General features: G+C 35.3%; 1 protein-coding gene across 5 annotated transcripts in view; it reads left to right on the top strand.

The window, feature by feature from the left end:
- Nucleotides 1–27,855, top strand: part of GPC5 (glypican 5) — a 1,278,940-nt gene that overhangs the window by 393,884 nt on the left and 857,201 nt on the right. For 4 of the 5 annotated variants that reach the window (XM_044779824.2, XM_070520036.1, XM_070520037.1 and 1 more), the window contains exon 6: nt 15,486–15,606. In XM_044779824.2, coding sequence (XP_044635759.1) covers nt 15,486–15,606 — 121 coding nt within the window. Of the gene's footprint in view, nt 1–15,485; nt 15,607–26,682; nt 27,151–27,855 lie in introns of those variants that run through there. The other variant, XM_044779829.2, reaches the window with a different exon arrangement.

A 27,855-nucleotide genomic window follows, 5' to 3' on the forward strand; every position in this document is an offset into this window, starting at 1 on the left:
TCAAAGACATTCCCTTCTTTAATTTGTCTTGCAATTTTTCTTTCTCTTCTTGAACCATGTTCTCTAGGATTTCAGTTGAGATTACTGTTTTTTTAACTTTATTTTGAAATAATTATAGACTTACAAGAAGTTGCAAACAAAATGTAGACAGACCCCATGTATCCACTACCCAGCTTCCCCCAATAATGATATTTTATATAGCTGCAGTGCATTATCAAAATCAGGAAATTGATATTGGCATAATATGACTAACTAGACTAGTGAATTACTCAGGATTTTGGATTATTTTGAAGTAGTTTATATAATAATATGAGCTATCTGCGGATAATGTTCTTATAGGGAGTAACTAACCCTCTTATTTCAAAAGTATTATTCTCAATTTTTTATTTTGGTTCTGTATATCTCCTTTATATCTATGATTGGCAAAAAAGGAAGTATCCTAAAATGAATATTTTTGTATTCCTTCTTTGGATCAAAATAATAGTAACTAATATTTGTTAAAATGCCTTATGACTGGCAATATACATGTATGTCTTCACTTAGCACTCACAGCCACCTGAAAATTATCCTGGAAGCCAATGTGGCTGGAGTACAATGAGGGAGAGGAAGAATATTAGTAGATGATGCTAGAGAAATAAAAGAGAGGAGGAAGATTATGGAGAGAGGGCCTTTTAGGCCATTGTAGGGACTTTGGTTTTTCTTCTAACTCAGATGGGATCCGTTGAAAGGTTTTGAGCAGAGAAGTGACCTGATCTGAATTATGTTTAATACGATCTCTGTGGCTCTTGTGTTAAGAATAGGTGAAGGGGATAAGTGGCAGAAGCTGGGAGCCAGGTAGGAGGCTTTTGCAGTAATCAGATGAGGAAATAGGTATGGCCTGGACTAGAATGGTCACGTTGGAAGTAGTGTCACTTGCGGTCTTAAGCTGGACACTTTGAGTAGAGCCTACAGGACTTTTTAATGCTATATCTTGAGCTCACTCAGTGTCAGATGAGGGATGTAGATTGCTTTTACTACCCTTTGCCCCAACAATTCTTAATATCTAGTATTATAGCTTGGACAGTGAAATATAATTACATTTATTAAATATTTATTTTCTTTTCTCTCACAATTATACTTTAACAATATTCTTATGGTAAACAATGATAAAATATGTAAAATAAACTTTATAATTAATTGAATCAATTGTCTCAGGATTTTGGATTCACAACTTCCTAATTCTTGAAATTAAATTTTGATTATTTTTCCCCAATATTTACCTTTATGTTTTTGAGTAAATTATTATGGGAAGGACAAATTGGTTGGATATATACAGAAGTCATCCCTTTGTATTCAATCTTGATAAAGACAACCTGATAGGTATAAAATTCTTGGTTGTATTCTTCTTTTCTTAAAAGATCCATGTATTCTAATATGTTAACATAGCAGAAGAAAGGTCTAAAGTAAGCCTGACATAATTTGTTTTTAAGTAACTGGGTTTTTTTTATCTGTCTGTATATAAGTAAGACATTTTCTTTATGTCTGAAATTCTGGAGTTTGACTAGTTTCTGTCTAAATATGGGTAACTCTTCACTGTTTCCTCATTACCCATTTCCATTACCACCACCGCTAGAATCTGGGTAGCCCTTTTATTCCTCATATTTCAGTGATGACTTTGATTACTCTTTCAGACCGACTTACTCTTGTTTCTTTCTCAGGTACACAAATTATTCTTGAGTCAAAACTTCAGCCTCTGGCATCCCCATCTACCATCTTCTCTGTCATTATTTTATCTCTTTCTCTTTTCCCCAGACTCTGATTCAGTTACTGCTGGAAATTTTCAGTGTATCAATTTTCTTCTCACTAGATTCCATTGTGGATGGAAATTCTGCTATTTCATATAAACCTCCAAATCTCAGCCATTTCTCATTTTACCGTTTGGGCCCATTTTGTCATTATAACTTTCATCTCCTGTTTCATAAATGACCTGCCTTTTTACATACTCTTCATAGTTTAAGTAGTTTAAAGCAATTTTCTAACTATCTCTTCTGATTCAACAGTCAAATCTTTTCTAGGCATATTGTCTCCCCTTGAGTCTTCCACATGATGCGCTCTTTCCCTTTTTTACAGGATGATTTTTGGGAGTGCTTGTGTGTGTGTTTTCTGTTTTATTTTCCCCACTCTCTTTATCTAGAAGGTAGTGATATTTATCCAAAATCAGGGTTTGATATCAAAAAGAAATAACTACTTTTCCATTGTTTTTTTTTTTACCTTCAATATGATGACCGGGCTCCTTTTTTAATCTAAAGTGGAGAGCAGGTTAACATGTACAGCTCCTCTCAGTGACCAGCAAGGATTGACTGGAATAGCTCAACTAGGCTAAGGTGGATACCTAACGTATCCTGTCTGGTTCCAGGTGCAAGACGTATTATCATACTCAGCATGCACGTATAGTAGGCAACAGGGGTGGTGGCAAGAATGAGTACTGTTTGTAAATTATACATGTTACTGCTTTCTGAGTGGAGATTCTAAAGGAAGCCTATTTTATTTGGAAGTTAATTTTAAATAGCCCGTTGGTATGGTGCAGATCATTTGTTATCAGCAGTTTCCTGTTTTACTTTATAATCTCTCTCCATTGTTCCCTAAACTTCATTAAAATCCCATTATACTAAATAGCAACGAGTAACATGTGGAAGGGAAGAGAAAGAAAGGAAAAGAGGCTGAGTTCATGCTTGGGAAGCAGCAGAGGAAGAGATGAATGCTGGGAAGCCAATGTAATTAAGACCCGAGTCACTCGGGTTATAAATCGCTTCTAGCGTGCAGGCTACCTTACTGCCTCCCCAGCAAGGCTTTTCTTGAGGGAACTATGCTTCTGGGCCTGGCAGGCCCTTGATGCATCTTTTTCTCTTATTGTGGCTTGGGTCTCCTAAGGAGTCTATACTATACTACGAGTTACGTAGGAGTGGTCAGTCTCTGAACCCTCAAAAGGCAGGACGGGGGCTGTAGAGGAACAGGTGCTTTTTTCTCTGGATGCTGCAGGAGCGGCTCAGGGAGCGGGCTAGGGAGAGCCAACCACTGTCCTACATGATTTTTATCGGGAGGGAATTCTTCTGTCTTGTGAGATAAGATATGGATAAGATGGTTTAACTTAATTGTTCTTACAGGTAGTCTACATATGGAGTGTCAGTTTTAGTATTCAGTTTATGTTGCTTGTTCTATTTTGCTAGTTGCTTTCTTACTTTTTTTTTCTAATGAGAATCTGGATGGGACTCTACTGCAGACTACCATCCAGAAGCTGTTTAAAACTCGACCAAATCATCAGGGAAATGAAATTACACATTCATGGGATTTGTTACCAATTTCAAGAATAAATGACTCATGTAACTTTTATTAGGACCAGTTCTGGATAAGATAAACTATTCCCTGAAATTGTTTTTTAGTTTACTTTTGCATCAGTCATATATTCGCTCAGATAACATACTTATGGAGCTCTCACATTCCAAGCATTTTGCCACGCCCTGGAACTAGAGGATGATTAAGACAGACACACTGCTTGATCTCAGGAATTTACAGTCTGAAAGGGAATTACAGGCATTAAACAAATCATTGTACAATTAATTACTTAATTGCAATAATGATATATTCATCTTGGAAAACAAAGTGTTCTCAAACAGTAGGTGCAATGAGAACAAATAACCTAGGAGGGGTGCCCTATTTGGTGGTTTATTAGTTTCTCATGGCTGCTGTAACAAATTAACACAAACTGAGTGACATAAAACCACGGAAATTTATCCTCTCACAGTTCTGTAGGTCAGAAGTTCCTAACACTGGGCCAAAATCAAATTGTCGGTGAGGCGGAGCTCCCTCTAGTGGTTCTGGGGGAGAATCATCTCTTTTGTCTTCAGCTTGTGGCATTCCTGGTCTTGTGGCAGAGTCACTCCAACGCCTGCCTTGCGGTCCTATTGCCGTCTCCTTTTCCTTCTGTAAAAAAGAAGTTGCTCTCTGCCTTCTACTTAAAGGTAGACATGTGATTGCATTTAGGACCCAACCTGGATAAGCTAGGGTAATCTATCTCAAAATCCTAATCACATCTGGAAAAATCTTTTTAAAGCATAGTGCTGCTGACTGAGCAAAGAGTCGAAAGCAACAGAGCTTTTCAGGCAGGGAGGACAGAGTGTGTAAACCCTGAGGGACCTGACAGAAATCATTTAAGTGACTGAAAGAGGGAAAGTAGAGGGAAAGCATAGAGAGTGCCTAGAGGTCCAAATGTGCCTAGAGGTGTAGAATCTCTAGGTGATCTGGGCCAGAAGCATCCATTCTGTTTGGACTCTGGAGGCCGTCAGACACATCCTGCATTCTCTGTATGGATATTTTTCAGATACTGAGTCAGCCAAGTGTCTTCCTAGGGTAATCACAACTATTAGGAATCTAAAAGTCCCTAGGCACACATAGTTCTGTCTATGGAACTAGGTCCAGGTGTTTTCTGCACAACACAGTGGGGTTTGCCAAGAAATAGCTGGAGAAGCAATTTTCTCATATATGCAAGTGGACACAAATTAAATTCCGTTATGTAAGTGGATTGTCGTCTCAGGACTGTCTGACAGTAGGCATCTGGCGCTGGGTAGTTCAGATGAGGCATGGATTGAAAGTTTAGGAGTTTCCTCGCCTCCTCCTCCTCCTACCTCTTCATAATAACTATGATTTGAAACCTATCAATTTTATCTTGAGATTTAACTGACCACAAAATGGAATTATTGGACAGAACTTTAAGTTGGAATTGGAAACAAGCTTGAAAGTGGATATTAAAACTGATGTGTCATGCTCAAATTCTAATTGTTTTCTAAATACTAACTAATTGCTTCTGAGTTACTTTTGTTAAGAAAAGTTGTTCACAGATCTTTTAAAACTTCAGATCTCTTCCTTCGGCCCAGGAACTCCTCTTTTTTACTATTGAAAATGAAAGTAAATAAAGTAAAATAGAAATAGCAGCAGTGCTATCTGAATATAGATAATGTGTATATAAATATGTAGGTATATATATAAATGTGTATTTTTTTATCCACTTAGTTCTTATTATATTATTATACCTGGTTTTCATAAATATCCTAACTAATTTGGCCATGCCTAAAATAACAGCAGACAGAGAAGTGTTCGTAATAAAATATGCAAAATGCAGAGCTTTTTGGCTTCCTCAACAGGCATCCATCCCCAATCCAAAAAGACGTGGATCACATATCAAGACTATCCAATTCATAGAGCATTGAGGATGGGCCTGATTTAAACTTTGAAAATTAATCTCTTAAATAATTTCCTTTATAAAGCAACAAGCTATAAATTTCCAAAGTGAGGGAGGGAAGAAGAAAATGATTCCATTAAATGTAGGCTCAATAAATCTATTAGAAAATATTTAATTAACTGTCTATCAGTTAAAATATATCTTACTGTTCTGACTGCCCCTCCTCCTCTCACTGGTGTTTATCTGTTTGTAAATTGCTCGTTTGTGCTCCTATTTGCTGTGTAGGGCAGGGAGACAGCACTATTCTTCAAACCAAATCTCTGCTTTGTGATTTATCTGAAGTCACTTTGACGCTGAGATTTTTTTCTCTACAGTGCTTCCATACATTACCCGGAGAATATATTCTCTATAAGTAGTGGAATAAAATATCAATTAAAAACAAAAATAAACTCGGGGAATATTAACCATCTGCTCTTCTAAGTTCTCTAAGACTAGCTACATTTTTCACCAAGTCAGATAACTAGGTCCCAGCAGAAATGGCAATTCAGAAATATAATTTAATATCACAAAGGCAGCTTTTAACGAAGATGGATATAAGAAAGGGTCATGGGTACTTACATCTTTGACAGCTTTGAAATTGCTGTCAAAGATTATTTTTGTTGTATTGTTCATTGTCTGCTAAAGACTCGTGCATTCTGCTTGTAAGTTTAGAGATGCCCAAAAAAATGCCTGCTGACGTATGCAGATACTACTTTTGTTAACTGATAAGACCTATTTTAATCCTGTTTTTTCTTTTGGCCTTCACCGGGAAGAGGGTTCAAGTTAAGTTTTAGGCTGAGGGATACTGTTTCATTCCTAGGTCTACTTATATAATTGTCACCTCCCTTCTCTTCATTATTCTGTGACTTTACCCTTTCTCTTATTGTGTCTGTGCCTTTTATTATAGGTGTCTCAAAGTCTTTTCTGGAAATATACAGTGTATAAGTACAAAATGATGAAATAAACATACTTCTTCATTTGTTTTAAAAGATGCCTGGATTGGACTAGGTGACCTTTAAGGTCCTTTCCGGCTCTAAATTTATGTTACTGTCATCAAAGACAGACAAAAGCATCTATTAGGCTGTAGGCCATGAGACGAACGCCAAGTCTTGTATTTCTGGTGTAGGTGTATTTCTTCCTGAAAGCAGAGTGCTAGATTCAGCAACCCGCTAAGAGTCCTCACAGTCTTATGGTGATAAAACAAGAGAACTGATTGCTAAAAGGATAATAAGAAAGTCTAAGTTAAAATCTCTTTTCACTCTTAAGCACCAACAAAATGGAAGAAGTAGAAAACAGAAGAGCTTAATTATTTCTTTTGAGGCATTTACATAAATTTGAACACCTAAACTGAGCTTAATAAGTGTAGCTAATTTAATGAAATTAGTTATATTAGAATATTGTCACAATCTTGCTACAACATTAGCATTATGTGTGATTAAAATTTATTCTGTGCACCTATATGGGTCCCCAAAGCATTAGCTGTCGACACCTTCCTAATAAACTAGCCCTTCGAAGCTTTTACATTCAGAGCAGGTGGTGGGGTTGCTACTTCAGAGGAGAACAGATTATTTTTTAAGGTATATTTCCTGTTTGTATGAATTTAGAACATAGGAAACTATCAATAACATTATTTATGCTAATAAGATAAAAGTCAGTGAAAATGTAGGAAATGCTAGATACTACGTACTGAAAATTTCCAAGGCTAATTAAAATATTTTCCCTAAGTGCAACTGGATTATCATGTAAAAAACCCAAGCTATAATCTAAGAGATGTGTTTGTGAAATAGAAATATTTTATAGTAAATAAAATTTTTCTTCAAGAAAGTGGAATATGACTTCAATGGTAGAGGTTTATGTATTGTCTATTGATTAGTTGAAGTTCAAAGGAAAATTTGTTTTCATTGAGGCAGCTTCCAATTTCTTACAATACTTTATGTCATTAATTGAATAGTGTACTTCCCAAATTCACGTCCACCTGGAACCTCAGAATGTGACCTTATTTGTCAATAGAATCTTACAAATGTAGTTAAGGTAAGAAACGAAATGAGGTCATCCTAGGTTAGGGTGATCCTTATAAGTGACAGAAAACGACACACAGACACAAAGAGAAGAAGGTTATGTGAAAATGGAGGCAGAAGTTGGAGTAATGCAGCTACAAGCCAAAGGATGCCAAGGATGATAGGGAGCCACCAAGAAGCTAGGAAGAGGTGAGCGAAAATTCTTCCCTGGAGGCTTCAGAGCGGGTACAGCCTTTCTGACACCTTGATTTCAGATGTCTAGCCTCTAAAACAAGTGTGTGGTAATTTGTTATGGTGACCCTAAGACACTAGTACCCTCTGAATTTCAGAGGTTCTTTCTCTCTGATTTTATGATGTTACATTTTTGTAGGAGGTACTTGGGTGTTTCATTTGCTTGGTGTGTTGGAAATCTTAGGATTAGTGTATCTTGCAACTAATTTTAAAGTATTTTTTGATACAGTTGTAGTTTTTTATCTGAAATTTAATGTTGGTGTCAATTATATGTTTTTTTTAAAGATTTTATTTTTTTCCTTTTTCTCCCCAAAGTCCCCCAGTACATAGTTGTATATTTTTCATTGTGGGTCCTTCTAGTTGTGGCATGTGGGACTCTGCCTCAGCATGGTTTGATGAACAGTGCCATGTCCGCACCCAGGATTCGAACCAACGAAACACTGGGCCGCCTGCAGTGGAGCACGTGAACTTAACCACTAGGCCACGGGGTCAGCCCCGGTGTCAATTACATTTTAAAAATACAAAAAGGCTGTACGGTATAAGACTCTAGAAACTTTTAGGATTTAGTAATGTCTCTAATAAAAGGTTGATTAAATGAAATTTATACCCTAAATCATTTTGACTTATTTTTGGCTCAAAATGGTATTTAATTTATTAGTGCTTAGATAATAATTATCCCCTAAATAACATTTTACTTTCCTATATTGATATCTAACAGTGAAGTGAGATAGAAAATCAGTGCAAAGTGGTGATTATCAATCATCATAAATCCATGAAAGTTAGCCCATATCTTACTAAGAAGAGTTTAATTTTGAAATGTATGTCTTGGAAAATAGAAGTTAGTATACCATTTCATAACTCATATAATAGTATGTGCAATTGATTATAGTTAGAATTCATCATTTTAAATCTGATGGTTACTTTGAATCAAATGAGGGTAATCATAAAATAAGCCAAAGATGTTTTACCACTTACATTGAATTTTTAACTCAAAAATTTAAAGCTATAAAAGCAGAGATTTTGCTATAATTAAGATACTTAGCCTTTCTTGGTAAGATTGGGGGAGTTAGGAGAAGGCTAAGGAAAATACTGTTTTTTTTTCACCTAGGGAAATTTCATTTTTAATATACTTTTTATTAGGTGGTCAACATTTGTAGAAATGACAGCTTCCAAAACACTACTGATTTTGCATATACAGTCACTAGTTTTTCCTGTGGAAATATCATTTCTCAGGTTCACACAGCTGTTTATCTTATAAAATGTCATGGCACAAGTACAAATACATGCCCTGTCAATTGAAAAGTTAGGGTGAAGATTGATTGATATCCATTCTTCAATGAATTCTTGTTTTCTAACTCTTTTAAGCATGTTCTTACTTGATTTATTGTAGTGATCTGATAAAAAATTCCCTGTTGGTTGCTATGCAAAGCATGACATTCCCTCAGGGAAATAATGTTAATGAGTGTTATCCATAGGCTATTATGAAATATAATATCCTCAGTAGGAAATTAGTTGTATATAAATAATAATAAAGACTATAGTAAGGTCTCTTTTAATTCTACTTAATTTAGCTTCATTATTTAAGTTCAGAAACATAGATCTCCAATTTAGACATTATTTATCTATAATTGTAAAACCAAATAAAATGGTAGAGATTAACTTAAAAAATACTTTGTGGCTCAACAATTGGAGTGAGATGGTGGAATCATGAAAAGGTTTCATCATTTTGAATTGATTCTACAGATGTCTCCATTCTCTAAATCCCCTGTAAGCCTCTTACCTAACATGAAAGGTTATTCCCATAAACCTGGCACATAAAATCAATCATATGACTCCTTTCTGTGCTAAGAGTTCAAAGATTAAGACTTCCACTGTAGAGGAGAAGGGCTTTACAGAAGCTGCATACCGCAAAGCAACACTCAGCACTGGTACATGTGTCACCCAAGTATTTGAGGAAAACTTACAAAAACCAAATCTCTAGTATAGTCGCTTTCACATTTGCTACCAGAACCAGGAAGGGAGGCCCAGGGTTGGTTTGAAAGGAAAATTGTTCTCTTTCTCTTCTTTTCTCCAGTGTCCCCCGGTATGTAGTTGTATATTCTAGTTGTAGATCCTTCTGGTTCTGCTATGTGGGACACCACCTCAGCATGGCTTGATGAGCAGTGCTAGGTCTGTGCCCAGGATCCAAACTGGCAGAACCCTGGACTGCCAAAGTGGAGCGGGCGAGCTTAACCGCTCGGCCACAGAGTTGGCCCCAGGAAAATTGCTCTTGAAGAAGAGGTTTGCAGATGAATACCTACAACATACTTCCCAAACCTCCTTTTAACTCAAGATAGCAGTGTAGTTACTGGAGCCAAAGACACCTCAGTGTTTCATCCCTAGAAATTAGGAGACTCAAAACTCTGGAAATGAAAGGAATTTTAATGTACAGTCATCTATCCAAGTGATACCAAAAGTAATAATCAAACAAATAAAGCATCTCCTACTGCTGCTACTATTACTTACCACCACCACCAACAACATGGTCCCCATGTTGGTCTCAGTCTTTAATTTCTAACATAGATGGCAATAATGGCAAAAAGAGAAATACCCGATCAGGTGTTTTTCTCATCTTATCAATTATTATGTTCTTACATCCTGTTCCAGTGAAGTTATCAAAGACTTACAAGACACACCACTTTAACTGATTTGTAATAAATTCTAGACTCTAGATATTTTTTCCCTTGAAATTGTAGAAGTGCACATCAAAATATCGTACTTTTGATGTGACTCTGACATAAATCCTATTGCCTTCTAAATAAAGTGAAATTAATATCAGCCAATAGGGCATAGCACGAGTTTCAAATAAGTAATGTTGGTAAAGTCAGGAGAAATGACTTCCTAGTAACATACTGTGTGTAGATTTATTAGCACTTCGTTTTCATATTTCATATGTTGAACACAAAGAGAACTTGAATCTTGTTAATCATCATTTTAAAACATTTTTATAGAATGTAAATATATCAGTGCTTGCCTTTTTTCCATGTTAATGAAAAACGAGTCGTACTTGGGGAGTGCGTATTCCTATTAAACTGCTGTGATCCATTACCAGACCTGCTTAGAAGACATAAGCACAGATGGTGGGTCTATTACTTCTCCAACAAAAAATTTCCCTTTCTATTTTTTGTGTTTTATTCCTTCCTTCTCGCTGAAATGTGAGCAATTTTTCAAGTCAGGAAACCTCTGTAGGGATCCTTGAAATGTTTTATGCATCACTTGTGCATTTAGGAGGAAAAAGAGTGATTAATGGTTTATTAAAATTTCATAATGAGAAAAACTCAAATGAAAAGTCTTTGTTAGAAAAAAATGATTTGATTTAGAAACCATATTTTTTTGTGTGCAAATTAAAGTTTGCAGGCAGTTAGTTTTTATATCAAACTAAGATCCTAAATTACTCATTTAGTAATGACAAAACCATTTAGCCCCTGCTAAAAATACCTATGTGTATCTTTTGTTTATATGTGGTTGAATGCAAATTTTTCTGTTGTATACATATTAAGGAAAAGAGCCCAAGGAATTTTTACTGTAAATATTTTATTTAGGTTGAAAATACGTGTACAGTAAAGTATCCAAATCTTAACTGTACAGTTTAATACTTTTCTTTAAATACAAAATGAGCACTCCTATGTAACCCAGACCCAAATCAACAAACATGATGTTACTAGAACCCCAGGAGTCCCCTTCAACCTTCTAGACGCTATCTCCTAGAGTAGCACTTATGGAAATTTCGAGCATCATTGATTAGTTTTTGAACTTTTTATAAATGAATTGTAGAGTATGTTCCATATCTTGCTTCTTTCATTCAATATTTAGCTTATAAGATTTTGAGTACAGTCGTAATTCATTCATTCTCATTGCTAGATAGTATTTCATCATAAAATATACTACCATTTATTTTTCATGCTAGCATTTATGGATGTTTGAGTGTGTCCAGTTTGGTGCTATTTTGACAAGTACTTCTCTGAGCATTCTTACACCTGTCTTTCGGTGAATATTGTTAAGTATATGCCTGTGGTCGTAGGATATATTTAGCTTTAGCATGCATGTCAAATAGTGGTTTTTTTTTTAATCAGTTTACACTCCCATCCACAATGGGAGAGGGTTCCAATTGCTCCACATCCTTACAACACGTGGTATTATCTGTCTTTTTCATTTAAACCACTCTAGTGTGTATGTACCATTATTGCATTGTGGTTCTTAACCTTACAAAAACAGAAAAGAATAACCAATTTTAATAAATTGTATTTTACTTGAAATATCTTAAATGTCTTACTTTGAAGTATGTTTTCTTATCTAAATGATACATAAGAATAATAATCCTGAAATATTCAATAATTTATTTGTTTGGAATGAGATTCTTGGTCAGTGATAATTCTGGTAAATTTTATCTAAATCTTTAGAGTTACATAACTGTGTTATTAACTGTGATAAAAGCAAAAACTAAGCAATTCTCCAGGTTAATGTGAAATAACTTTATTGCATCTTAAAAGAAAGTTTCATGGTCTGTAAATAAAGCAAGATGTGAACCAGGTAATACTTACTTAAAATTAAGACAGTAATCTCAGTTTCCATTGCTCGCCTTATGTCTGTGTTTCTAGAGAAACGTAGGGAAATCTTATGGCAAACTTGCAGTCTGTTACTTTCTTCTCGCCTTGTCAGCAACTGCTATGTTGCTCTTTAGTTGGTAATATACGACTGTTCATTGAGGAGATTTTTGAAGAAAATAGTACATCCCTTCTTATAGTTACAGCAAAAAATAAGATAAAATGAAATAACACTTTGCACCAAGCTAATTGTATCTCTAATTTATTGGTTTCTGGAGTTTTCACTAATAATTATGGAGTGATTGTATTTGGAGCTCACATTCCCTGGGGCCAAATCCTTGCTGCACACTTAGCAAATAGTGTTGTCTTGGGAAAGTTACTTAACCTATTTAAATCTCAGATCCCCGATCTCTAGAATAGGAATAATTATAGTACAAATATTATATGGTGTATTAACCTGGTTCCTCCAAGGAACAGATGCCAAAAAAGAGATTAAACACAAGAGGATTTTATTAAAGGAGATGCCTGTGAGAGAAAATAGGGAGGAAACTGAGTAAGCATCCAAGAGCTCTTTGTTGTGAAGGAGGTGTGACCCAGAGTGAAGGAGAGAGGAAAGGAAGGTTGAGTAGCAGTGTACTGACATGATATGCAATCTAAGGAAGGGTTAGCAAGGGCTTAAGGAATCCTGAGCCAAAACTGGCCTTCAGAGGACCCTGTGTGTTCCAGAGATGGACCTGTTTTGGTATCCCTGCTGTGCTCAGTCACTGGCTGCAGGCAGATGCAGAAATAGATTTCAGAGCAAAGCAGCAGATGCCCTTAGTCAGTTAAGCTTCTTGTACTTTGAAGACTATGAAGCACATTCTCGTGCCCACAGCAAATGATTTTCATGAAGATGAACTGACAAACTCCAAAGAAAGTAATTAAAACAATGCCCGAATCATAGGCATACATTTATCCATTTATTTATTTATATTATTTATTATCATTATTAATAATCAACACATTAATAAGTGAGCCACATGTGCAATCTACTTGAAATGTTTGGAAGAAAAATATAAAAGTGCTACAGAAGAATTAAGAGACACCTACTATTTATAGTTTACTTGAATTCTTAACTAAAGAATATTATTACACGTTAATAGCATATGTATAATTGCTTTCCTTCTACTATTTATTATTGCTATATACTGCCAAATCCCTGATGTATAATGCAATACCAAACTCTAAACCCCTCTATTTCTGCATAAAGATGTGGGTTCAAGGTTGTTTTAAATATAAAAAAGATTTATTAATATCATTTTGTCATGTCCAATTGATATTATCAATATCAAAGATTTCCATCATTTATTATCACTAGAAAGACCTAATTCGAAATTGTCTGATCCACTTTTGAAAATTGGTCATTGGATTTGCATGATCTTGGGAAGAACTGAATATTCCTTGAAACTCCTTTTGTAAGGCCATCTTCTCAACAATAAAACCTACTTTTATATTTTCAAAGAGTTTCCGTTGCTGTAGAAAATTCCGACAGTGCATGTGGATTGTTGTGATACTCTGCTCGAATAGAGGAAAGGAAAATTACGTTAAACACATTGTGAGGATGCTTGCCGAAAAGTCTCCGAGGCCACTTTATTGTGTTACTTTAAGCAAACAAATTACTCAGAGGAGAGTCTTAAACATAGAATGGAATCTTGAGGTCCTGGCCTCCTATCTCTTACTTTCTCCCATTCTATAATCTCCCTTTGTAGACAAAAGCCTGGTTTTTCTTCGCTGTGTGTTATTCATGTGCCTTTGCCATTTCTCCTGCTGGGATGTCATCCTTTGCCTTGGAGTTCGCGTTAACTGCACCATCTAAAACCTCTTCTTACGTTAATAGTTCAAGGGCTACCTCAAGCTGTAATTTCTCTTTTAGTTTTTCCCCTAGTGTCTTAGTCCAAACAGACTTCTCACAAGCTCAGTGTCTACTACCTGTGTTCAGGGCATCCATCTTCTTCATTAAAGTAAGGCAGAGGAACATTCTGAATTTTATAAGTTGTTTTACTAATTGCTCTTTAAGCAAAAAAAAGCTGAGAGTCTATTAAAATACTGATGTATCTTCATAATAGCAGTAAAGTCAAGAATATTAGTTGATGTAGTTGAAATAAAGAAATCTCCTCAGATGTCAGAGGAAAGTATAGCTATGTGTTCCCTAAAGGGCATGAAATTATTGTGCATCCATGTTTACTAAATAATTAGTCTCAGTCCTGAGAACCATAGAAAGCAACTCTCAGATTGTTATGTCAGAAGAATGAGAAAGCTTCCCGAATGCTTGTAATCTGTGTTTTCACCAAGGACCATACAGTGGACTTTGCAGTCTTTTATTTAGGTAGATAATGTGGCAGATAATATTCTGTCCACCCTCGCTTGGCATATGCAAGTCCTTCTAGCTATCCTCATAGCATACTGAACATCGCCTTCATTTTTAGTATTGTGCTTTAACTGTTCACTTGTCTTTATGCTAAACCACCCTGTCAGGAAAATAAGAATAATTATATTGCTGGAATCTAGTAAGTATTTTTAAAATACGGTAAAATGTAATGAATGAATACATGAATGAACAAGTTAATTGATACATTATATCCCCAGGTAGATAATGAGTATTGTGAGGACAATCTTACAGCTCCTTATAATCCCAGGCACCTATTATGGGACTTGAATGTAATAGGAGGCACTTAATACATCTTTGTGACTGATGAATTTAAATATTTGTATGAATACTAAGTTGGCGTCATATGATTGTCATTTGGGAAAGGCAGTGATTTGCAGTGACTTTAACCGCCTGTGAAATGACCCTTTTACACACAACATGATTTACTAGACCCTTTCAGGTGAACCTTGGTGAAAACAGATAGTGTTTCCTCCACTTGCAAAAGATTTTGCTAGTTTTAGTTGTGTATTTATAATGTTTATGATTTTGACGTGTGCACTTAAAATACATATATAGTTCTTTTGTAGTCAAATATGTAAAAAATATTATTGGGACTCATCTATATACTATATAAAATGAAGTAAATTGACCCTGATAATATGCATTCAGACACAGGTGTCATTCAGCAAGAATTGGTAGCACCTTGAGATGTATATTAACTCTTTCTAGTATGTTGGTAGATAGTATTAAAAACACAATTTTTGGTTGGGTTCTTTGTGAGAAAAACATTAGAATAGTCTACATTTGCATGCCAAGCATTTAACCAGGAAAAACATTGCAGCTGTATCAGGTTCTGTTCCAAGAAAAAATACATTGTTGCATACTCTTTTAAAGGAGTGAATTTATGAACTCAAGTCTGTTCAGATAGTTGTGGCAGATAACACTCTGACCAGGTTACTAAGTCACATCTCTTTCACTTTTCACTTTGTTAGCTATACTCAGCCTGTGGTTGGAAATGGAATCAAAGCCCAATCTGGAAATCCTGAAATCAAAGTCAAAGGAAGTGATCCTGTGATAAATCAGATTATTGATAAACTGAAGCATGTTATTCAGGTAAGTGCTGATCTTCTATTTATTGGTGTACTCAATGGTGAATAATAAGTGGTTACTTTTCATTTATTTGATAAATTTGTTAATCCTATCTGATGACCCTACCTAAAATTGAGTATTGGAATAACTTATTTGGACATATTTGATCGAGTGATTTTTATATAGTGTCAATGTACAGCAGTATTTTAATGTGTTGGCAATCTGTATTTGTGAAAGGAGCCCCAGCCTCAGCATTTTAATAAATAATGAGAATCTCAGGATGAGCTTCATCTCCAAAAAATAAACTTTAGACATAGGAACTATTGTCACCATTAAATTTAACACATAGCAGAGCGTGGGAGATGCCAAAGTCACCTTCCAGGTAACTCTCTGAGCCTTGCTATGAAGGTTTTTGCTGCATTTTTGACAAAAGCTAAGTCATAAATGAATAATATGCTTGTCTTATATTTATTTTCTGTATCACCTTTTACGTGTTATCTTATAATCTGCCTAATAATTGTTTATGAAATACTTCTGTTTTATCTTTAATAATATTATTTAATCAAGTGTGTATATACAGCTAACACATGGCATATGAAGCATGCAAGGGTATCTATCCAAAGAATATTTAATTGAACTATTGTATTACTTAGAAAAAAATATTATGTTACATGTTGTAAAGACCACCCTCCATTCTGCATAAACTGGGGTTTGGGGTAAGAAGGACTATTTTTCTAGTTATTAGTATTTTTATAACCATTTATATGTGCATATATTTTCATTTTGTCCTAAACAAAGCTTTGCATGCATATTGATACTTCTGTCTACTATTATATGTCAGAAACTATACCTAAACATACTACTGAGTTTTTATTGATGTTACGTATTCTAGGGTCATTGGTATGCTGCTTATAATTATTCTGTAAAACTTAAGTTTATGTGGGGCTAGTTCTTAAGATTCCATTTTTATGAGAGTTTCTACATCTTGCGCAAAGGATATGTAAGCAGGACATGGGGGCCTGTGTCCAATCCCTTAAATTTCTCCCCTCCAGGAGGCCATAACGGCTACTTTGTTTATTCTTTTACTGGTGCATTGGGAAAACAGAGTTCTCACCCAGGGTGGCCCAACCGAAAATAAGTTCCATTGAGAAAAGTGTAAGAGAAAAGTAATGTCATGATTACTAGTGAGTTAAACCCCATAGCCTCTAGGGAGTTAAACTGATTCCCTCAAAGAGGAATCTTACACTGCTAGTGGGCCAAGTGCTGAGACAGTTCTTGGAAATGAATAACCTTGGAATTGGGTCAGGAGCTGCAGTGACAGCGAAGGAGGAGTCAGAGTGAGCAGTGGGAGCTGGACCACAGCCTGTGGTCCTAGGGCAAAATGGCTGAGGTCAACATGGAGAAAGTCTGTTCTCAGAAGCAATGGTATCAAGCCCAACAGTGAATGTGACTCAGGAACTCAGAAGAAGGGAAGTCACTCTTCCTCCCAAATTTTTGGAAGCTTGCTTCCCCATAATAAGAAAAACAAAGACCTCCAGGTGAAATTAATCTTGACTCAGTGAGAATCTAATGAGGATTCAGGAAAATTCATGATGTTAGTTTAATTCTTAAACTGCCGATGGCTCATATAAAGTCTGTTAGGAATCGACACATAAGCAAACTAGATTTGTAAGTATATGCTGATGTATATGTGTTTTTGTTGGGGCTCCCCGGGAAAGAGCCTCTGGGACAGAGATTTGTGTGCAGGAGATTTATGGCAGGGTGCCCTTGCAATCTGTAGAGGAGTGGAGGAAGTAGCACTATTCAGAGGGAGCAACTGAACTGTATTGTAACTACAACAGAATCCTCATCTGAACCCAGTAGGAACTCTGGAGCTGGGAGGGCCCTTTCAGGTTGTCTTCAACTGAGACAACGAGATGGGTCTTTATTTCCCTGCACTGACCCGTCATTGGATGAGGGGTGAATGTGGAAGTAGATTATCCCAGCTCTGAGTCAGCACCTCCTGAGACATCAGCAGCCAACAATATTACCTGCAGCTGGAGGAATGAATGCCTTGGTCTAGGTGACACTTCACGGCATTGTGCATTATAATATGGTATGTAGATCTAGATTATTGACAACTGTAGTGCACAATTGATCATAAAATCAAAACAGCTTTAATATTAATTGGTTCCTCTCATTGAGACATGACAAAATCTTAGCGTTTTCCAAATTGGGATAAGCAATCCCCAGGGAGTCCAGAAAGAGACCCACTGGAGGACAAGAAGGAAAAATAGAACTTCAGTATATATTTATTCTATCTAATTCTGTTAATTTTTTTTTGGTTGCAGGAAGATGAATAAAATATGTAACAATGCAAAGACACATGCATATAGTTTAGAAACACATAAATATATGTGTCATGTGGGTGTGCATTCAAACTATTTATGTGGAATATATACATGATGAAAACAGATGGAAAGCCCTGTTATAGGTAATAAAGATGGAGCTACTCTATAGGAAAGAATGTACAGATATAAGAAAAAATATTCACAAAGAAATGAGTAGATACTCAAAATACAGGGTTTATAAAAATTCGTAGGAGGAAAATTCACTGATATGTTACCCATTCAGCATAACATTTCTCCCTTCTTGTTTAATAGGTTTCAAAGTCATATCCTTTTCAAGGTGGTGGAGGGAAATAATCCCACTTTTTTTAGTTCCTGTGTTAAATTGAGCCCATTCTTTCATCTTTATATCAGCGTGCAGATCGCCAATTATTCATGCTTAAGTTTCGTTCTAGGGTTACAAGAGAATATCAAACAAAATGCTACCTTTGAGGTCTATCTTTTTAAAGTCTACTCGGATGATATGATTGAAATTTAGATTTTTATAAAAGATAGCAGAAAGTCACATTCTGTACTGGTGTCTCTAAAATATTCACCTTTAATGTCTTAGAACATGTTCTTTCCTGAACCAGCTCCCCTGGAAATGAAGAGAAATTTTTGATTGTGTCAGACTTCTGAGTGCCAATAATAGGTGTGTGCCCTGGCAGGGGTGGCTATTGTACTGTCAGTATCAAAGGGCAGTTAAAAGGACCCACTACAGTGTCACATCTGAAACGGTTCAGAAAATTGTCCTCCATAAGTAAGAATTTCTTCATTCGGGTGTAGCGTGGGGCAAAGGAGGAAGCAGAAGTAGGAACATATTTCAGAATCCAATCTATGGATTTAGATGATCACTTATTTGTGTTTGGACAAAACTTCATTTTTTTATTGTGATGGATATGAAGTGCCTTTGTTAACAGTGTATTATGAAAATGCCTTCTCTCCTCCTGGGGATAAGCAAATCTTCCTCTTGTCCTTTTTTTCCCCGTATATAAACATATGAAAATAAGCCAGCCATATTTATTAGCAAATCTTGGCTCCATACATTAGCCCCAAAATATTTTTGACCTTCATCTCATTTTCTACCACGTAACCTCTGCAATTAGAGCTATCAAACAAATGGTTAGGGATTTAACTTTGAAAACGCCACTTTTTAAATGTCATACTAATTAATTTATTCAAAACATGCAACCAATACTTATTGAGTTCCCACTGTGGGCCTGGTTCTACACAAAGCACTGAGGTTACAGAGGTGAACAAAGCAGACACAACTCTGCTCTCATGGGATTAACATTCTACGAAAAAGTAAACAGACAAATACGATGACTGTAAGTGACAAACATCATAGAGAAAGCAAAGCGGGATGAGGTAGGGGAGGTATGTGAGAAGAGTGTGCCAGTGGAGCCTACTCCAGTGGAGATGTTTGCGTTGCCACTGAATGAGGAGAAGAATCATTGGAAAATCTGGGACATTTGTGTTTAGGGCAGAGGGAATAATACATTCAGGGACCTGTGGCAGGAATTAGGGTTATTGTATTCAGAGAGCAAACCGAAAGCTATGTGGCTGGAACAGAATCAGTGAAGGGGAGAGAAAGACAGAAGCCAAATTAAGCGGAGCTTGGTAGGCTGTTGTCGGGAGTTTAGATTTTATCCTAAATGGGACGGGAGACTATTTAAAGAGTGTAGGCAGAGGATGATACAATTTAATCAATGTTTTATGAAGATAATTTTGGCTTCACTATGGAAAATGGGCTCTGAAGAAGAAGAGTTAAAGAAGAAAGTAATAGAGGCAGAAGATCATGGTAGTTAGGACTAGAATAAGAAGAGTGGATAATATAAGAAGTGGATAGATTTGGATAACTATAGGAAGTGGAGTTATCAGACAATAATTGGGTTTGATGTGATGATAGTGTCATTAAGTGAAAAAATGAATTCTGGGAGTGGAGCAGGTTTCGGGCTTGGTTGTTGAGGTTGATTAGAAATTATGGTTCTGTTAATTTTGAGATGCCTGGTAGACAGTGAAAAGGAACATCCAGAATTCAGTGGTGACCGCAGAGCTGGAGATGTACATTTGGGAGCATCATAATGTAGATCATCTTTAAGTCGTGACACTGCATGAGGTTGTAATTTTCTTCACCAAAACTATGAGAAGACTATACAAAATAGCAGAATCATATGAAGAATGTGTATTGTAAAAATCTACAAATGGAGAATGTATTTATTAAATGTATGTGGTACCTTGTAGATACTTAGAGAATTGATCTAGGATGGACAAGGTATTTAGTAACATTAACTTTTTCTTACTGAAGAATGATCAGTGTTCATTAAAAGAGATATAATTTTACTATTAGGAAATTTTGCAAAAAGAGTGGAAAATAAATGTTCTACCATTTATAAAACAACAAACAAATTTCAAGAAATAAGCCTTGTAGGCTTTTTCTATACGTAAGTAAATATATAAATAGATCAATACTTTGACTTTCTTTTATAAAACTAAATTGAGATCAAAGAGTACATTTGGTTTTGTATCCCACACTACTCACCTAAGAACACATAACAAATTAGTTTCTATAGTATTAAATATTCTGCAATATGGTTGCTAGTGCCTACATATTATTCTGTCATATGGAAGGACCATAATTTTATTTAATCCACCACCTCAAGTTGGATGTCTAGGTTGTTACCTACTTTTCGTGATAATACAGACTGCTAATAGGAATATCCCTAGACAAAAATCTTTTTAATTTTTTCTCTTCTGATGTATTTCTAGATGTTATAACCAAGAATCTGTTCATTAATAATTTTAAGTATTTTGATAAATGTTACTAAATTTTTCTCCAGGAAAATGATAGGAATTTATGCGTGAAGCAAACTATGTATGTGAACTTTCTTTTCCTGTTGAGGATGTAGATAGGAACTTGGCAGTGACCACACATCGGGCTGGGGAGCATCATGGAGCTCTAGAGACCAAAGTAGCAGTCCTTCAGAAATGTTAGCTTGAGCTGATGTCGCCTAGAGGTACTCCAAGGATGGCAAAAATAAATATTTTAATTGGAAAATAGTTGATAAAAAGTTCCAAGGCTTCCTCCATGAGTCATAGCAAAAACAACTTTAATTTTATTTCATTGCTTAGGACAAGCCATGTATTTAAATCCTGCCAAGAAAAAAAAAAAAGCCTTGCTGAGAAGACCTGATATAAATGGAGACCTATGGATTATAGCTTGGTCCTCAGGGAATATCTCAGGCCCTTCAGAGTCCCCTCACTGCCTCTGCAAGTCCTTCTGAATTGACACTTAGGAACTTTGAAGCAAAGAGGAAAGTCCACCTGGCTGTCCTCCATCTGTGATTATGACACCTTTCTCTGGACAAGCCATTGTACAAAGCCTCAGAAACACCTTCCAGCAATTTCCTACATCCCAAAGTCTATGCTTGAGGTGGATAATGCTTGTACCTTTGAAAATTACCTGTGATGAATATGGTGTAGTCAATAGCCAGTGAGGAATTTTCCAAAGGGTGAAATTTTAAAAGATTAACATGAACTTTCTTAGACGTTTGCATCAAATTGAATTGCCCTTTGATAATAGATTGGAAACACTTGATTCCTCTTACTGGGTCGGAGAAGAAATGTACGAACATTTTAATTCAGATTTTCTCTCCCAGCAGACTTATTTTGAAACTTGTTGTTCATATTGACTAAGTTTGTTAGGGCAAAGTTGTCAGTAAAAAAAGTCACAGTTTTTCAGCAATTTATCTTTAAGCATTAAATAACATCTATCATTTTTCAAAAGAAATGATGTCAGCAGTTGAAATCCTAACTGCTGAGCACTGTGAGTTGTGGATGATAATGACCCACTGCTCAGAAATCACTTTACTTACTTTCAATATGAAACATAAAAAGTAATATCACAGCAATTTTCTATAATTCTTTTATTGCAAAACCAATAAAAGTTACAGTGTTGTTAAAAGTAGTAGATTTAAGTAACATTTTATTTCTTCAAACCTAACAATTCCAAAACATATAAGAATACTGTCAGTTTCTGTTATTCATTTTTGTAGAGACTAAAACTTCTTTAGAAAGATGTCTTCATGTATAAAGCAAATTTGATTTTAAATGTGAGAAAGCAATAATCATAACCATTTGCTTAAGACCACAAGATATATAGATATTTTATAATATGCATTTCAATAATCACAACCTACTGGGTTCAAGCAGAGATGAGAGAGTCTCTTATTTTATGTAGAAAAAGACTGCACTAAATTGCCTCTTTCCATTTTTCTCAATCTGTTCCTAGAATACAAATGTGATAAATAGTAACATTAGAGCTTTGCTAGACTGAGATGAGGTTCCAGTTTAAATCTCAATAGATAATTGTCAGGTTGGGGTCTAGAACTATAAAATGATGACACAGGATTTTTAAGAGATATTAGTATCTCTAAGTTTCTGAATTCTGAAAACTGTCCAAGCTTTTTTCATTACAGCACTTACTATAAAACACATTTTAGAAAGTTTTTGCTCTTGTTAAAAGGTTATAAATATATGGTGGTGCAGAACCAGTCAATCATAACTGATTGATCAATTGCTAATTGTGAACTATTTGACCATGGATGCCAGCTGATTCTATGAACTTCCTCTACTTCTACCAACTCCTTTCCTTGCTCAGGGAGTCACCACATCACCTTCATTCCTTCTGCTTTGTCTCCACTACACACCAATGTTATGTCCCCAGTCTTTCAATATTAATATTCCCGAGAGACAAGAACTTTTTGATTTTGTATTAGCAATGCAGTAGTGACCAAAACACATTTAGTTATCTTTTGGCTTAGAAGGAAGTATTTGAAATGCACTCAATAACTTTGAATGGTCATCTAATTTAACAATTAGTTTACCAGAGTAAATTCAATGGAAGGTTACTTTCTAAGGTGTGTAATATAATACACTGACTTCAGTATCGGCCATTTCACTTAAAAATATTAATTGTCAGCATAAAGTCAACCGTTTCAATTAGTGTACAATCAACTGGAAATTAAAGTTTAAGAACTCTTTTTGAAAGTAATGGGATTTGGGTTGGCCATTGAAAAATTATTTTTTATTCTTTAAAGAATAGTATGTAATTGAATTGCTTTATGTTGGATGAAAATTTAACTTTATATTCACTCTGATGCTGCTGATCTTGCACGCTATCATTACCTATTAAGATTTAAGCCATTTATCTGCCAAGTTTTCTGTTTGTAAAACCTGATGAGAGAACTTTGAACACTTGAACTTTCATACGTTTTATTTAGGTGATTAGGAGAAATGGTAGCCATTTATAAGCTAAAACCTTTAATCATTCTGTTTAAAAAATAATACAAAATCTGGTTTATTTTACAAAATGAGATTCCAAATTACAGCTAGCTCCCACTAAATTCAGACTTTTTTTAGGAAGTTTGGCCCTGAGCTAACATCTGCCACCAATCCTCCTATTTTTGCTGAGGAAGATTGGCCCTGGGCTAACATTTGTGCCCATCTTCCTCTACTTTATATGTGGGACACCTGTCACAGCATGGCCTGATAAGTGGTGCATAGGTCCATGCCAGGGATCCAATCCGAGGAACTCTAGGCCACTGAGGCAGAGAGAGTGAATTTAACCACTATGCCACTGGGCTGCCCCCTCAGAGTATTTCTAAAAATTGAAATCACTGGCATTTAAATTATTTCAAGAATTATGAAATCTAAAAAATAAATATACAGGATTATGTTATGAACAACTGTTATAAACAATATATAAACAATTGTACCCATTCAGTAACTTCAAAGAACCAAAAAAAAATTCCCTTTAGTTTCAATAAAATATACTTGCCAGAATATAGCAATGTGCTAAAAGAGCATGACTTTCAAGGTAGAAGAAGGCGCATGGCTAAATTCCAGCTGTTGTAGGCACTACCTGTATGTCTATAGTCACCTTACTTAACATCTTTAAGCCTCAAAATAGTTTTGATATATAATCAGAAAGACAATAGCAAGTGTTATAGGATGTGGAGAAAGTGGAACCCTCAAACATTACTAGTGGAATGTAAAATTGTGCAGCTACTTTGGAAAATAGATAATTCCTCAAAAGCTTCAACATAGTTACCATATGACCCAGAAATTCCACTTCTGGGTTATATCTGAGAGAAAAGAACATGTGTCTACACTAAATCTTATGTACGAATGCTGATAGCAGTGTTATTTATAATATCTGAAAAGTAGAAACAACTCAAATGTCCATCAACTGATGAATGGATAAATAAAATATGATAAACTAAATGAAATATTGTTCAGCAGTAAAAAGGACTGAAGTACTGAGAAATGTTGCAACACAAAAGAACTTTGAAAACATTATGTTAAGTAAAAGCAGCCAGTCACGAAAGATCATATTTTGTATGAATCCATTTATCTGATAAATTTTAACAAATGTATTTTACTATTTTATTTGGGTATTAATTTTCAGTTGTATATAGAACATTCTGTTATACTGGCAATAATCATTGGTATGCTGAAAACTTATCCTACCTGACGCTGATGGTCTTGCCAAGACAGTGCTAAATAAGATAATTATTTCTTGATATCTTAATGTCTGTAAAGTTTTACCAATTTTTGCCCTTTTTAACTTCCTCACCCACTGTTCATTCCCCAACACACTGCTGACTGATTGCTGCCTCCATCATTCCCCTGAATTGCTCCTGCTAAGCTCACTGATTATCTTTTTCTGTTCAGAATCCAATAGCCTTTATCACTTCTTATCTCTTTTGAACATTTAACAGGTTATGTATGTTGCTGACCCCTTTCTCTTTGCTTTAACCCTCCTGATTTCCTACCAGCCTCTCAGATTACTCTCACCCCAGAGTCTTTGTACCTTTCTTTAATTCATTTAAATGCTGTGTTCTGGAAACTCACCCAATCATTTTTCTCTTCTCATTCTCTCTCTTTCTCTGCATCTTCCTCTCTCATGGCTTCATGATAGCTACATATTTATCTTTGTCTTTAATGTTTTACCTGAGTCTCAGATACTTCAATCTATCTACTGGACAAGGACCATGAAATTTCAAATTCAACATGGCCAGAAGAGAGCTCCATCCTAATTGTTACCCTCTTCCTGTAAATTACCCCCACTACTGTTCTTTCTAGTTGCCTAAACCTATACCTTGGATGTCATCCTTAATTCTCCTTTTTACTTATCTCTAATCCATCATCACAGTCTTTTAATTTCATCTCCTATATATCTGCTTAATTCATCTACCTCTTCTAACTCCATGCCTATTGTGCTATTTGAGACCACCACCAATTCCTATCTAGATTAGAACAATAACTTCCAAACCTCTTTTAGAATCACTGGTCCAGAAAATATCGTGAGAAAATTATCAATAGTTGTCACCTCGAATTCCTCTCCTACACTCATTACAGGACACACTGCCTTCTGGTTTATGTATCTACCACCCCACTGAAATGGTCTTGCAAAAGTCACTAGTTATCTCTTGTGGCAAAATCCAATAGACAATTATCAGTCCATTGGTGGACTGATTATGTCAATGCTCATTTAAAACCATTCAAGTAAACATTATGCCATTATGATGAAATCCAGTTTCTTGGACTTTTGGTTAAACGTGGAAATTTTGACCACACGTGCATTTCTTCTCTTTTCCAATACCCCTCTAATATGGAAATAAGTGAGTATAAATGTATTAACTCACAAGGAAAAATAGAGTCTGATACATTTTCCATGCCAAAGGAAATTGACGTGTAGCATAAATTGCAATCCAAATGCATGTAGACAGGTTTACTTATAAGAAATGAGGCAATTCATCCGGGATACATAGAAGCACCAGACAGCATCAAAGACAGAGATGGAGTGCGGGATTAAATACATGAGTATTGTTTAACTCCCGTCAACACTGCATCCCAAATAACTTACCTTCTCTTTCTCCCTTTTAGTCCAGACGTGCATTTTCTGGGAAAATATTGTGCCAGAAATGTTTCCGGTTCATAACTACAGCAAGAATAGAGATCAAAATAAATGACAGGGCAGGACATAGAGGAAGTAATTGGAAAGTCATATACTGACATGCCTGTTTTGAAAATGCTGGCATGCAGATATCCACTGCCCATATAGAAAGTCAGATAACTCTTCTTTGAAGAAGCTGATCAATTCTAGAGAAAATAAATCCATATACTGACTGGCCTCCACCTGTTGAAAAGGTAACTTATCATCCTCTGTATACCCTATCTACCTACAATAACTTCCAGGTAGCGTCTAATGCCCAATATTGATGCACAATGAAGGATCACTGTACAGTTAAGGGAAATATGAAAAATTTAAATACAAAAGCAAAAAACTAAGAAAAAAGATATGAGAAAATATAGACAACAGAGAGTGTAAAAAAATGCCCAAAAGCTACGTGAATATCCTCCCAAAAATGAGAGAATAGATTTCATTCTTAAAATAACAATACATTGCTTTCAAAGGATCAATGAAAGAATAAGAAAGAACTTTGGAAAATAAGAATATATAACAATTGAAAATTCACTAGAAGGGGTTTGAAGATAAAGTCAAGGAGATATTCCAAAAAATAATAACAGAAAAAAAGAGAATGAAATAGAGAGTAAAATGATGAGACTTTAGAATTGTACTCTGGGAGATTCTAGTAAGAATTTCAGAAGAAAGAACCAAACTAATAGAAGGAATTTATCAAATAAATATTATATCAATTTTTTTCAGAAATAAAGAGTTATGACTCCAGATTGAGCCCACCAAGTGACCATGACAATGAAGGAAAACATGCACACTCGACAATAATTGTGAAATTCCTGAATGTTGAAGAGAAGATATTAAAATCTTCTGGGAAAAGAAACCAAATAAACAAATTCATACAAATGCATACAAAGAATGAGGATCAGATTTGTAGTTGCTTATCTACAAGAATAATAGAAGACGTTGGAAAAACAATACCTTCAAATTATGAGGCAACTGATTTCTGACCTGAAATTCTATACCCAGCTAAATTAGCAATCAAATATGGGATAGAGATATTTTCAGATAGGTAAGGATATACAAATTATAAATTTGTACAAAGCTGCTGACAAAAGGAGTAATCGAGAAATAAGATATGGGGTCCAGGTAACATGATATTGAGTATGCCAGAATAGAGAAAAGGATGACTGTTTGTGGGAGGGAACTTTGGAAGCCAAAAGAAAAAAAATCAAAAAAGTGATGTGTTGGAATATATGGAAAAGATACTAAGCATTTGACATATCTGCTAGAGTATTTGAGGGAAAAATGAGATAGATACATAGAAAGATGTGATAGGTACAATGCAAACTATGCAAATATGTAGATACCGTGGCAATTATAGGTTATAGGAAAGCAAAGAGCTTTACAGGAAAGAAATATAATCATAGTGTACTGTCACCCTGATGTGAATAATATATTTGTAAACCCAATTATTATTTTGATCAAACTTTGCTAAAACTATATTAGTTGAATGAGAAAAAAGAAAGTCGGATGTGGTGGTACAACAGAAAATCAGTAAATAGTGCCCAGAATTATCAAGAAACAGGAAAACTGCCTATTAAATAAAAGTTATTTAGATATATAAGGTTAATGCCAGAACAATCAATCAGGTTGATTATTACTGCCTACAGGAGCAAGAAACATGATATATAAAATGCTTGGGCATAGGAATGCTTTTTGTTTTTACCATAAACCTTTCGTACTAAATTTTTTACTAGGTATATTTATTACTCTGAAAAGTATAAATATAATTTTAAAAACTAAACACAAACTCTCTATCATGATTTATATGGACCTTGCATAATCTGGTCTTCTATGTCTCCAGTCTCCTTAGCTAATTCTTCCCCTTTTTTACACAAACTCGACATATATTCTCCCCAT

This window comes from Equus asinus, chromosome 11, assembly GCF_041296235.1.
Source record: "Equus asinus isolate D_3611 breed Donkey chromosome 11, EquAss-T2T_v2, whole genome shotgun sequence".
In the NCBI taxonomy this organism is placed as follows: domain Eukaryota; kingdom Metazoa; phylum Chordata; class Mammalia; order Perissodactyla; family Equidae; genus Equus; species Equus asinus.